This window comes from Arachis hypogaea, chromosome 1, assembly GCF_003086295.3.
Source record: "Arachis hypogaea cultivar Tifrunner chromosome 1, arahy.Tifrunner.gnm2.J5K5, whole genome shotgun sequence".
In the NCBI taxonomy this organism is placed as follows: domain Eukaryota; kingdom Viridiplantae; phylum Streptophyta; class Magnoliopsida; order Fabales; family Fabaceae; genus Arachis; species Arachis hypogaea.
The window spans coordinates 64,385,981-64,397,365 of NC_092036.1; the positions used below are offsets into that span (position 1 = coordinate 64,385,981).

Below are 11,385 nucleotides of genomic sequence, written 5' to 3' on the forward strand. Positions count from 1 at the left end.
CGGCTACGAGAATGAGCAGGGAAGAAGAAAAAGATGAAGAAGATGATGGAGAGGAAGAAGTGGTACGCTACTTCTGAGTTAGGGTTTAAAAAGGGATCTGGAATGAAATTGGGTCATAGACTTTTAATTGTTACATCATGTAACCGTTAGACACTCCAGTGTGACAATAATTCGCTACGTCACTCTTGTCCGCAAAACATATGAACGGAAAATTTAAAAGGGACTAACTTGATGTATTTTTTACAATTTGGAAAACGTAATTAGTGCAATTAAAAAATCAAAATTTAAATCGGTGTATTTTGTGAATTTCAGGACTACTTTAGAATTTAACTATGGTTAGTAGTTAATAAATGAATGAATGAATGAATTCCCATAAGAATATGATATTTGGAATTTCATTACCATGTTGACATTACAATACTCCGAATTTTCCAACTTTTTCCCTTTTCCTTTTTTTTAAATCTGAATGTAATTTGATGTCATTTTGTTTGGAAAATTGCACCTACTATTATAGACCTCCAGTTGCCCCTCCAATTAGATCCAATTCCATTTCCGTTCACCTCCGCAAAACCCGAACACCGCCCTCTCATGGATGCTCCTGCAGCCATGGTCATCAACACAACAACCACACCTTTCCCTGCCACTCCCTCGTTCTTCTCAAAGTCCAGACCCGTTTTCACCCTCCGCCAAGTCCACAAACGCAACATACCCTTCTCCAAACCAATCAAATGCACCCACCAAAACCCCTCCAAACCCAACTCTCTCTCATGCTCCGCCTTAATTTCCTTCTCCCCCTCGGAAACTGCCCAGCTCCTCCCTTCCAAGCTCCGCCACCTCTCCCGCGAGTTCCAATCCCTGGCGGAGCCCGTTGAGCGAGTAAAGCGGCTGCTGCACTACGCTGGGCTCATGCCGCAGATGGATGATTCGGAGCGGGTGGATCGTAACCGGGTGATGGGCTGCACGGCCCGGGTCTGGGTGGAGGTGAGATTGGACGATGAAGGGAAGGTGAGGATGGCGGCGGACAGCGACTCTGAGGTCACGCGGGGGTACTGCGCGTGTCTGGTTTGGGCCATGAATGGGTCGGAGCCGGAGGAGGTACTGAAGGTGAAGACGGAGGATTTGTTGGGCCTGAACGTTGGCCTGGGGAGTTCAGGGACCGGAAGGTCAAGGGTGAACACGTGGCACAACGTGCTTGTGAGCATGCAGAAGAGGACGAAGCAGTTGGTTGCTGAGAAAGAAGGAAAGAAATCCTTTGAGCCTTTTCCTTCTTTAGTTGTTTCCGCAGATGGACTCTTTCCGAAAGGGACCTACGCCCAGGCTCAGGTTAGCACTATCTTGCCGTTTTCTGTTACTGCTCCCTAATTTGATTTTCTGACCAATTTGTTCGATCGACAAAGTGGTCTTCCACCATTCAAATAACTGGCTTAAGCGGTTTCTGTTATTGGTAAACGGCACGTGATATAATGAGCAGGTAAAACGTTTATAGAGCTGTTTAGATCAATTCCTCGAATGGTTAGGAATTTTCAAATTCTGGAGTATGGCTTTATCCCTAATCGAACAAATGATGAAGGACAAAAAAGGGGCATTTTCTCTTGATTTTATTGGGTTAGTTGCACAAAATTAACCAGAATGGATAGTAATTTTGTGGAATGTTTTGTTTGTCAAACAGTTTTGTCGAAAGTTCCCATTTTTTTGCTCCTTTTCTGAAAGGTCATTGTATCCAAATTTGTCGAAGCATTTCATCGATGAAGGTCCCATGTAATCTAATCAACGAGATTTTAAGAGAAAAAGAGAAAACAGGATACCTTTACATCACATAATAATGGCTGCTTCCTCAAAATTGAAAATTCCATATCCCAAATCCATGTAACAGAGAGTGAAAAGGAACTAACTATGAAAAGGGTTTTGCAATGGCCTTATTGGGACTAACCTTTAACTATTTAAATAACACTTATTATATCTCTTAATAATATTGGCATCATATTATTAAACTCCTAATTTCCTTCTAGCTTTCCTTCAGGCCAAATACCTGTTCCCGAATGAGTCACAAGTCAATGAACTAGTTAAAGTGCTAAAGGAGAAGAAAATTGGCGTGGTTGCACATTTTTACATGGATCCTGAAGTGCAGGGCATCCTAACTGCTGCTCAGAAGCAGTGGCCACATATCTATATATCTGATTCTCTGGTAATGGCAGATACAGCGGTCAAAATGGCAAAAGCCGGATGCCAATTCATAACAGTATTAGGTGTGGATTTTATGTCCGAAAATGTTCGAGCCATCCTTGATCAAGCTGGTTATAATGAGGTATGCCTTTCTCTGCCTACTTATCTTTGAACATTTGCCAATTGCCATCAGCAGGCATAATACATGATTGATAGGCGAAGCATGTGTAGGAGCCGCTGATTGCTACAAAATTTTCCCTTATGACATGAATTGAATGCGGTGGTAAACTTCAATGTTCATGTTAGATCGTCCTTACTATTTGTCTAATTATATGCAGGTTGGTGTCTATAGGATGTCAAATGAGCGTATCGGCTGCTCTCTGGCTGATGCTGCAGCTACTCCTATATATATGGAGTATCTTCAGGCAGCTTCTAACTCTGCTCCTTCTTTGCATGTTATATACATTAACACCAAGTTAGAGACAAAGGCATATGCGCATGAGCTTGTACCAACAATAACCTGTACTTCATCAAATGTTGTCCAAACTATTCTACAGGTTGGTCAGATGCAAATTTACCTTTGGCTTGGTAATGGTCATGTCGATGCATCATGTGATGAGCACCAGGCCACTTAAGTCCCTTAAGATTTTTTTTCCTTCTTAAATTGACATTTTGGTCTCCCCTTTGGCACAGGCATTTGCTCAAGTGCCGGATTTGAGTGTATGGTATGGGCCTGATTCATACATGGGTGCAAATATCAAAGAATTGTTCCTGCAGATGACACACATGACTGATGAAGAGATTGCAGCAATACATCCTGAGCATAGTCTTGACTCTATTAGATCATTACTTCCACGACTTCACTATTTTCAGGTAAATAAGATGTTTTATCTTCCCTGTCCAAAAAAGAAAAGAAAAGAAAAAAGATGTTTTATCCTTGTAGGCACAATTGCTAGGGATAGAGAGTGACAATGCAAAGCCATTAGAAAAGATTTGGATAAGGGTTTCATTGTAGATGCCGTTTATAATAAAATATTGTGAAGCTAGTACTATCAATCTATAGCTCATTCATGACCAAATACTCTTTTCTCTTGGTGTCAGGATGGAACATGCATTGTTCACCATTTATTTGGCCATGAGGTTGTAGAGAAGATAAAGGAAATGTATTGTGATGCATTCCTTACTGCTCATCTTGAGGTACCTGGAGAGATGTTTTCATTGGCAATGGAAGCGAAACGAAGGGGAATGGGTGTAGTAGGCTCCACCCAGAACATATTAGATTTCATAAAAGACAGGGTTCAAGAATCATTGGATAGAAACATCGATGATCATCTTCAATTTGTTCTTGGGACAGAATCAGGGATGATAACTTCAATTGTTGCTGCCGTCCGTAGTTTGTTGGATCCTACAAAGTCCTCTTCACAGGGATCAAAAGTTACCGTTGAAATTGTCTTTCCAGTTTCATCGGACTCAATCTCAAGCACATCATCAAATTTGCCTTCAAGTCCTCATTCTGTTCAATTGGGTGATATCACACTTCCTGTTGTACCAGGAGTGGCTAGTGGAGAGGGTTGTTCCATTCATGGTGGCTGTGCATCTTGTCCATACATGAAGGTATAATTTGTCGCGCAGTTTAGACGAATCAATGAGCAATGCCTTGTGATTTGTCACTGGACTACAACTACAAGTAATTAAGTCCTCCAAATTTTATTCTTTTAAGATGTTGCTTAATTGCTTGTTTAACTCCAGATGAATTCTCTTGACTCGCTTCTGAAAGTTTGCCATCACCTACCGGACAAAGAAAATAAACTCGCTGAGTACAATGCAGAGCGATTTAAGTTGCAGACTCCGAACGGCAAATCAGTGGCAGATGTCGGATGTGAACCAATCTTGCACATGAGGAACTTCCAGGTTAGTTTGGTATAGATTCTTTTATAGGTGCATGCTATGGTGTCTGGTTACAGTGGCTATGTTGACTACCCAATTTTAGTAAAACTTGGTAGTGTTGCTAAAGTCAAAGTAATGTTTTTTTATTATTTAACAACGTTTTTTAATTTGACAAATAAAACTTAGAAAAGTGCTACGAAAATGTAAACAAGTATAACTTTAATTTTAGCAACACTTTCTAAGTGTTGCTAAAGTTTTTTAGCTATTTTAGGCTTGTAGCCACCGTAAACATAGACACCTTGGACTCCACCTCTTTTATATATGCATATTGAAGTGATTTCAATGCGTTGTTATGTTAACTTTTTCATACTTGCACAGGCTGCTAAAAAGCTTCCAGAGAAGTTAGTTGATCAGATTCTTCATCTCCAAGATAATGGAAGGTCGATGTGAACAAGTTTCTTAGGAGAAGGATTTGATGTGGATACAGAAGCATGTGCTGCTGCACTCAAACAAATCAAAGTTGCATTTAAACACATAGATCTGTGCAAGGCCTTTTATTTTATCATGGTAATCGTTAATACAAGCTTACAACCAAATTTTGTTGTATGGTGCTCTTTATTCAATTTTTTAGAATACTATAATATAGTTTGGGATAAGATATAATGAAATATCATTTTTGGCTTATACCCCATTCTTAATAATGTAATAATGTACAGTACCTGGCCCACAGTAATTTTTTCGGGGAGGGGATTCTAATTCTGTTGCAGGAAGATTATATAGAATTATAGATCAAGTTTAACTTGATATATTTATGACATGAGGATTCAACATACATGTTTTTCTTCTGAGTTTGATATGGATAATAAATAATATTATGTACACACTAACAATTGTTCAATGTTGAGTTCATTCCTTTTTCAAATGTCATATCTTCGTCTTCTCCTTCTCTCGGTGTCGTTGCTCTCTTCTCCTAGCGATGCGTTTTCGTCATCTCCTCCCAGCGTCGCCAAAATCGAATTAATGTTCTGTGTCATTTGTAACGAAAATAGTGATATTGAATCTGAGAAATTGACAATTTTTAGTGAAGGTTCTAAGAAATTAGGGTTTTATTTTGAATCTATGCATGTTCTATTTTTTAATTTGATATGAGTTTGTTCTATTTTGTAATTTTGAAGAGGATAATGGCCGGGCTATGTTGATGTTCAAGAGGAGAGATGATACGGTAGTGGTGGTTTAGGTGCTACAGATAGTGAGTGAGGGTGAATGCGTGCGTGAGAGAAGAGAAGAGGGTAGTTTGGGGATTTTATGTAATTATTTAGGGTTTGGGTAATTTTGCTTGCGAAAATCAATTTTTATAGGTACAAATGATAATTTTTATCTTCTATGAATAGATATGTCAGCATTTTCAATTTTTATAGGTAAAAATAATAGTTTACTCTATTATGTATTTATGTATAAATATATGTGAAATTAACTTATTTTTAATATGTTTCTTGTATTTCAATATATATTTTATAAGAGTGACTGATTTGATAGTTAATATAATCGTTAAATAATTCATGCACAGTGTCTTTTTTATTGAGTTCTTTTGTAACACAGAAGTATCTAGAAGTTGTGTTGATATGTAGCTTCTGCATGTAACAAAAACAACTTGAGGATTCTAAAATTTAAAAAGGAAAATAAAAAAGGAAAAAGAAAAGTATGGTGTGTACAAGCTCTGAATTTAAATTTGTTTTCTAGTCTTTATCTCTTGATGTCAATTTTAAATAAAATAATCATGTATTACTATTCCATGATATTTGGAAATTAATTTTTTTTAAAATAAAAGAATTAATAAAAAAATTAATTTTTTTTAAAATTAAAATAATAAAACTCATATAATAAGAATTATAAATTGAATGAGAATCTAAATTCGGTATTTGGATGTGTGGCCTTCAGGAATAAAAATTAATAAAAAAATGTACATGTGGGATGTATAGATATGTTTATTTATTCATGTTTCCTCTAACTGATTGGGTATCCTATTCACTGAATTGATTCCATGAGACCAAGACAAATTGGTGAACAAATCGGAATATATATCATAACCGTGACCGATGCAGACAAATCAAATCTATGAGGAAAATAATATAAAGGTTGGAGATCACCGCCAAAGTAGTGTGATTAATATTAAAACCAGCCAATGAATAAAAGTTATCACAAACTCAACTTGTAATGTCCTGTCCCATGCGGAATCTCCATAAGTCCACAACTTTTATTTGAGGAATATATGACTTTCAAGTGGTGGATCATCAGATTTTTTAAAAAAGTTTCAATCATCATGGTAATTGAGAGATCCCATAGCTACTATGGTATTATTGACAGAATAATAATAATAGGAAGTTTTAATTTATTCATTTAAGCATTTTCTTAATATTTAAATAAGTAAAATTTATATTTTGAAAACATAAAAAAGTATAAAAAATTCAAAAGTCCTATTTAGAAATTAAAAAATTAACTAAAAAAAATGAATTAAGATTTTTAATTATTTTTTTGTTGCAAACATAAAACCTTAATATTAACGTTTAATTACTTTGTTGGTTTCTATAGTTTTGCGAAATTTTTAATTAGGTTTTTATACTTTTTTTATTGGATTCTGTATTAATTTTTTTTAATTAGGTCTCTCTTGGTAGTAATTAGCTTAATTGTATAGAGATCCAACTAAAAAAAATTGGTACAGTGACTCAAATAAAAAGAAAAAAAATATAGAGACTTAATTAAAAAAAAAATTTGGTACAAAAACTCAATTAAAAGAAAAAAAAAGTATAAGGACCTAATTAAAAATTTTACGAAACTATAGAGGTCAATAGAGTAATTAAACCTAATATTAACTACTATCACTGCTATACACGCTACTTACCTAAGACGCTATCAACAGAAGCTGTGGAGGTGGAAGTTGCCGATGGCTTGACCACGAAGGCGTCGATAAAATAAAAAAAATTATTTTGTTTTTCAAATATTAAGTTTATCAATAGGCAAGTAGTCGATAAAATTTGATGCTACCTTAACACTAATGGATGCATAAATATATTACCAACGTAAGTGGCTACCGGCTATATAGTTGTGAGTAAATAACTAATACTAAAATTTTTGAAATAAGTATATTAACGGCGGAAAATTATTGTATTTAAAAATAATTTAATTATTAAATACCGATGGCCGACTTTTAGTAAAGGACATTAAATATTTATTTAAATTTATAACGAAAAATAAATTATTTTCCTGTACGTCAACCTTATTATTGACTCCCTATTGGTAAACCGTTAGTAAAATTTCATTAATGAAATGGTGTATTTTGATGCCGTTAATATATAATTTTATCGACGACTTATGCGATCGAATTTAAAACGGAACTCATTCTCTCTCTTCTTTCATTTCAAAAACCTCCCTTTTCTTTTTACATTCTCACTCTCACTCAATGAATTTTCTCTCTAAATCTTTCTCTCCTCAGAATTTTGATTAATATTTTATCATTGTCATTGCATTTATGGTGAATTTTTCTTCAATTTAATCGATTTAATTTTTTCAATCGTTTTTTAGTGCCCCATTTTTTGATACTTTGAGTTTGACCTCTAATTCAATTTTGATTTTTTGCAAATTTCTGGTGTCTGATGAGGACTTTGGCAAATACACCAAATTAATTCAAGTAATATTACGACGAGTGGGTATCGTTCTCATGAGAATTAAAGGATTGAACAAACAATATTAATTAAAATCCTAATTAGATTAATGAACTTTTGTAAGAGGAAGAATCGAACTTAAAGCATTATCAATAAAAACAAAGTAATGATGAGATGGATTGATAGTCGATGAAGATGTTAGGGTTTAGAGATGTTTAATTCTCAGTAAAAGAAACATTCATATTTATTACTTTAATTCATGCAAAGATATTTTCACGATAAATTATATGTAATTAAATTCCAATCCCTTAATGATTTAATTTCTCTTATCCTAACTAATAGCTAATTTTTTGGTCAATTAATTAGCATTAAAAGGATCAAAATGCAATTTCGATTTAATGTCACATAACGTTTAAAGCTATTCTTAGTCAATTGAAAAGTTACGAGAATGAGTTTCAAGTTAATCCTAAAAATAACTTTTCGAGGATAATAAAGAAATCCAAGATGGACTAGAGATATTTTTCAATACCTTTAATAATTTATTTAGAATAAAACGAAACTCAAGTTCTTAAAAAGTATCAATCCACAAATCAAGATAAAAGAACAATCATTATCAATTCATAAAACTAAATAGAGCTCCTAACCCTAACACAAAGGAATTAGTGACTCATGAAGACAAACAAAAACAAAAGATTAGATGATTATTTGTTTATCATGAACCGTCAATGTTAACTCACCTTTTTAGACATCTATGAGAGCCTATTTTATGGCTAAGAATAGCCTCCCTAGGATGATTGAAGCATCTTCATCTTCTTCCATATCAAGGATTGCAAAATTAGCAGGAAAGATTAATTTTTCTACTTTGACCAAGGCATTTTTTACGATTCCATATAAAAACTTTATTGATCTATCTACCAATCACAGAGATATCCTTGTTGGTTTCACTTCTTCTATTTGCAACTTTTTCATCATGGACAAGGACATCAAATTAATCCTTGCTCCTAAATCACACAATGCCTTCCCAATGGGGATGTCTCTAATAATGCAAGAAATTTGAAAACTTCCTGAATCTTTCAATTTTTATGACAGTTTGTTTTAGATAATGGCACTACACTCCTTGGTAAGTATCACTGTCTCATCTTCTTTGAGATTTTTTTGGACAATAATTTCTTCACAAATTTAGCATAGAGGGACATTTACTCTAAAGCTTCTGCGAAAAAAATGTTAATCTGTAACTTTCTAAAAACTTCTAAGAATTTAAAAAATTGCTTTTTTCTGATTCTTCTTCTTCAATTTTTGAGGAAATGGGATTCTAGGTGCGTAGGTCTTCTGTTTCTTGACTTCAGGAGGTGAGGTGTGTTGTCTTTCTTTGGTTTCTTCTTCCCTTTTATTTTTGATGGTTTCTCAGCTTGTTTTTCATTTTTCTTTGAGGATTCTTCGCTAACCACTTTTCTACTGCTAAGATTAATAGCGTTGCATTCTTTTCTAGGATTAGGTACAGTGTCACTTGAAAGGAATTTGTTGGTTTTTCTGCTAATTTCTTAGTAATTCGTCCCACTTGCACCTCTAAGTTCCTGATGAAAGCTTCTTGATTGCTTGTGTTTCTTGCATGAAGCTTGAGGTTCATTGAACAAATATGGAGGTTGATTGAGACAATGTTTCTATAATGAGCTCAAAAGGTGAAGGATTCTGTGATTGCACAAGATTGAGAGGTTCCTCCATCTAGGATTGTATATTTTTGAGAAATGATCATTCTGTGGTCTAAAAGAATTCCCCATTAGTGACTCAGGGAGACAAACAAAAATAAAAGATGAAATATGCTAATGAATGCTGGATACCGAGACTATTAGTCTCTATCTTATTTATAATCTAAATCCTAACCTAATTTTTAAATTTAAACTAAATCAAATCTTATCTTTTCTTGAAGGATAAGATAAACTAAACTAACTAAACTCAAATGTTAAATTCTTGGAGTGTGTGGGCCATGTAAAATGTCTATTGTTGTTAAAGGAAACTGGGCCTGAGTGCGTGAGCATTGGGCGCTGGCCCGTGGCGATAGGCGCCAGGGCTTCTTTGGTTGGTCTTGATCATGGGCGCTAAGCGCCAATGTGTTGCTCATCGTATGCATTGGGCGCTGGGAAGTTGTTGCTTTGTTCTTTTTCAAAGGTGTTAGGCGCCAAGGTTAGGTGCTTGGCGTTGGTGCCCTTAGGTGTGAGAAAATCTTGAGCACTGAGGAGTTGACATTGGGCCCTGGGAGTCCACACTTGCTTTTTCATGGGCGTTGGGCGCCAATTTTGGGCCCTTAGGCCCCACCCTTGTTATTATTGGATGCTGAGCCTTTGAGGGTATGGAATCCTGGGCATGTATTCTGCCACCTTAACTAACTCCATTGGTGGCTCTTTTGAAGCTTGAAGTGAGGGTACAAGGGGACTAGTAGGCACATGTTCTGCTTGAGTCATGACATTCTACATTTCTTCTTCCTCTTGCTTGTAAGTTCTTATAGTTTCTTTGCCAACCACTTTGCGACTCCTTAAACTTATAGTCTAGAATTCTTCTCTTGGATTTGGAATTGTATCACTGGAAAAAGCATTTGTGGGTTTGGCTAATTGTTGAGCAACTTGTCCTACTTGTATTTTTAAATTTATAATTAAGGCTGTATTTTCTTATATGAAATTTTGAGTGGATTGCATAAAAGTGGAGGTGTTATGGGAGAGTTTTTCCAAGACATTTTTCATATTGGAAATCATTTGAGGAAATTAGGATTCTTGTGATGGTTATGGGGGTTGTGAGGAATGGTATTGGGAGTTGAGGTTATTTTTTGTGAAGGTTATTGTTGAAATTGGGTTTCCTTTGACCTTGATTCCCCCATCCAAAGTTGGGATAATTTCTCCACCTAGGATTGTATATCTTAGAGAAAGGATCATTGTTGGGTAGCCTAAAAGAATTCCCCAAGTAATTTGCTTACTCAACAGAAGATTGACCATACTCAAAGCCTTCAACTTGAAGAACTCCACCACTCATGTCAAAAGAAGTATCTTGGGTGTTCATGGCTGAGACTTGCCTGCCCGCTAAGTGTTTAGTGATGGCATTGATTTGTTGGGACATGACCTTGTTTTAGGCAAGAATGCTTTCCAGGACATCTAATTCCATGACTCCCTTCTTCACTGTTCTTTCTGAAGAGTATAAATACTGATTATTGGCCACCATCTCTATCAATTTCAAGGCCTCATCAGTGGTCTTTTTCATATGCAGAGATCCTCCAGCTGAGTTATCCAATGAGATTCGTGAAGCAGGGGTGATCCCATCATAGAAAATCTGGAGTTAGACTTAGTCAGCAAACATGTCTGGAGGGAACTTTCTCAGCATCTCCTTGTACCTCTCCCAAGTCTCATAGAGAGATTTTCCTTCTTGTTGTATGAAGGTTTGAATATCTGTTCTAAGATTTTCAACCTTTAAGATGGAAATAATTTAGTTAAGAATTTGGTGACCAAGTCCTCCCAAGTTGCTATACTCTCCTTGCGTTGAGTGTCAAACCACCGCTTAGCCCGATCATTTAAAGCAAAAAGGAGCAACAACAACCGATAAACTTCACCTGGAACTCCATTAATCTTGACTATATCACAGATTTGTAGGAAGTTAGAGATGAACAAGTTAGGATCTTCCTGAGGGCTTCCAT

General features: G+C 35.6%; 1 protein-coding gene across 1 annotated transcript; it reads left to right on the forward strand.

The window, feature by feature from the left end:
- Nucleotides 1-352: 352 nt before the first annotated feature.
- On the forward strand, nucleotides 353-4,948 carry LOC112805513 (quinolinate synthase, chloroplastic). Its single transcript, XM_025847891.3, has 7 exons — nucleotides 353-1,323; nucleotides 2,021-2,305; nucleotides 2,502-2,720; nucleotides 2,857-3,036; nucleotides 3,265-3,777; nucleotides 3,913-4,074; nucleotides 4,429-4,948. The coding sequence occupies exons 1-7, from the start codon at nucleotides 589-591 to the stop codon at nucleotides 4,498-4,500; spliced, it is 2,166 nt and encodes a 721-aa protein (XP_025703676.1). The 5' UTR covers nucleotides 353-588; the 3' UTR covers nucleotides 4,501-4,948.
- The last annotated feature ends 6,437 nt before the right edge of the window (nucleotides 4,949-11,385 follow it).

What these genes read in the sequence shown, in the direction of transcription:
- LOC112805513 (XM_025847891.3), top strand. Translation starts at nt 589, where the DNA reads ATGGATGCTCCTGCAGCCATGGTCATCAACACAACAACCACACCTTTC. An exon ending in GGACCTACGCCCAGGCTCAG is followed by an intron (nt 1,324 to 2,020) that starts GTTAGCACTATC and finishes GCTTTCCTTCAG; the next exon opens with GCCAAATACCTGTTCCCGAA. An exon ending in CATCTTGTCCATACATGAAG is followed by an intron (nt 3,778 to 3,912) that starts GTATAATTTGTC and finishes GTTTAACTCCAG; the next exon opens with ATGAATTCTCTTGACTCGCT.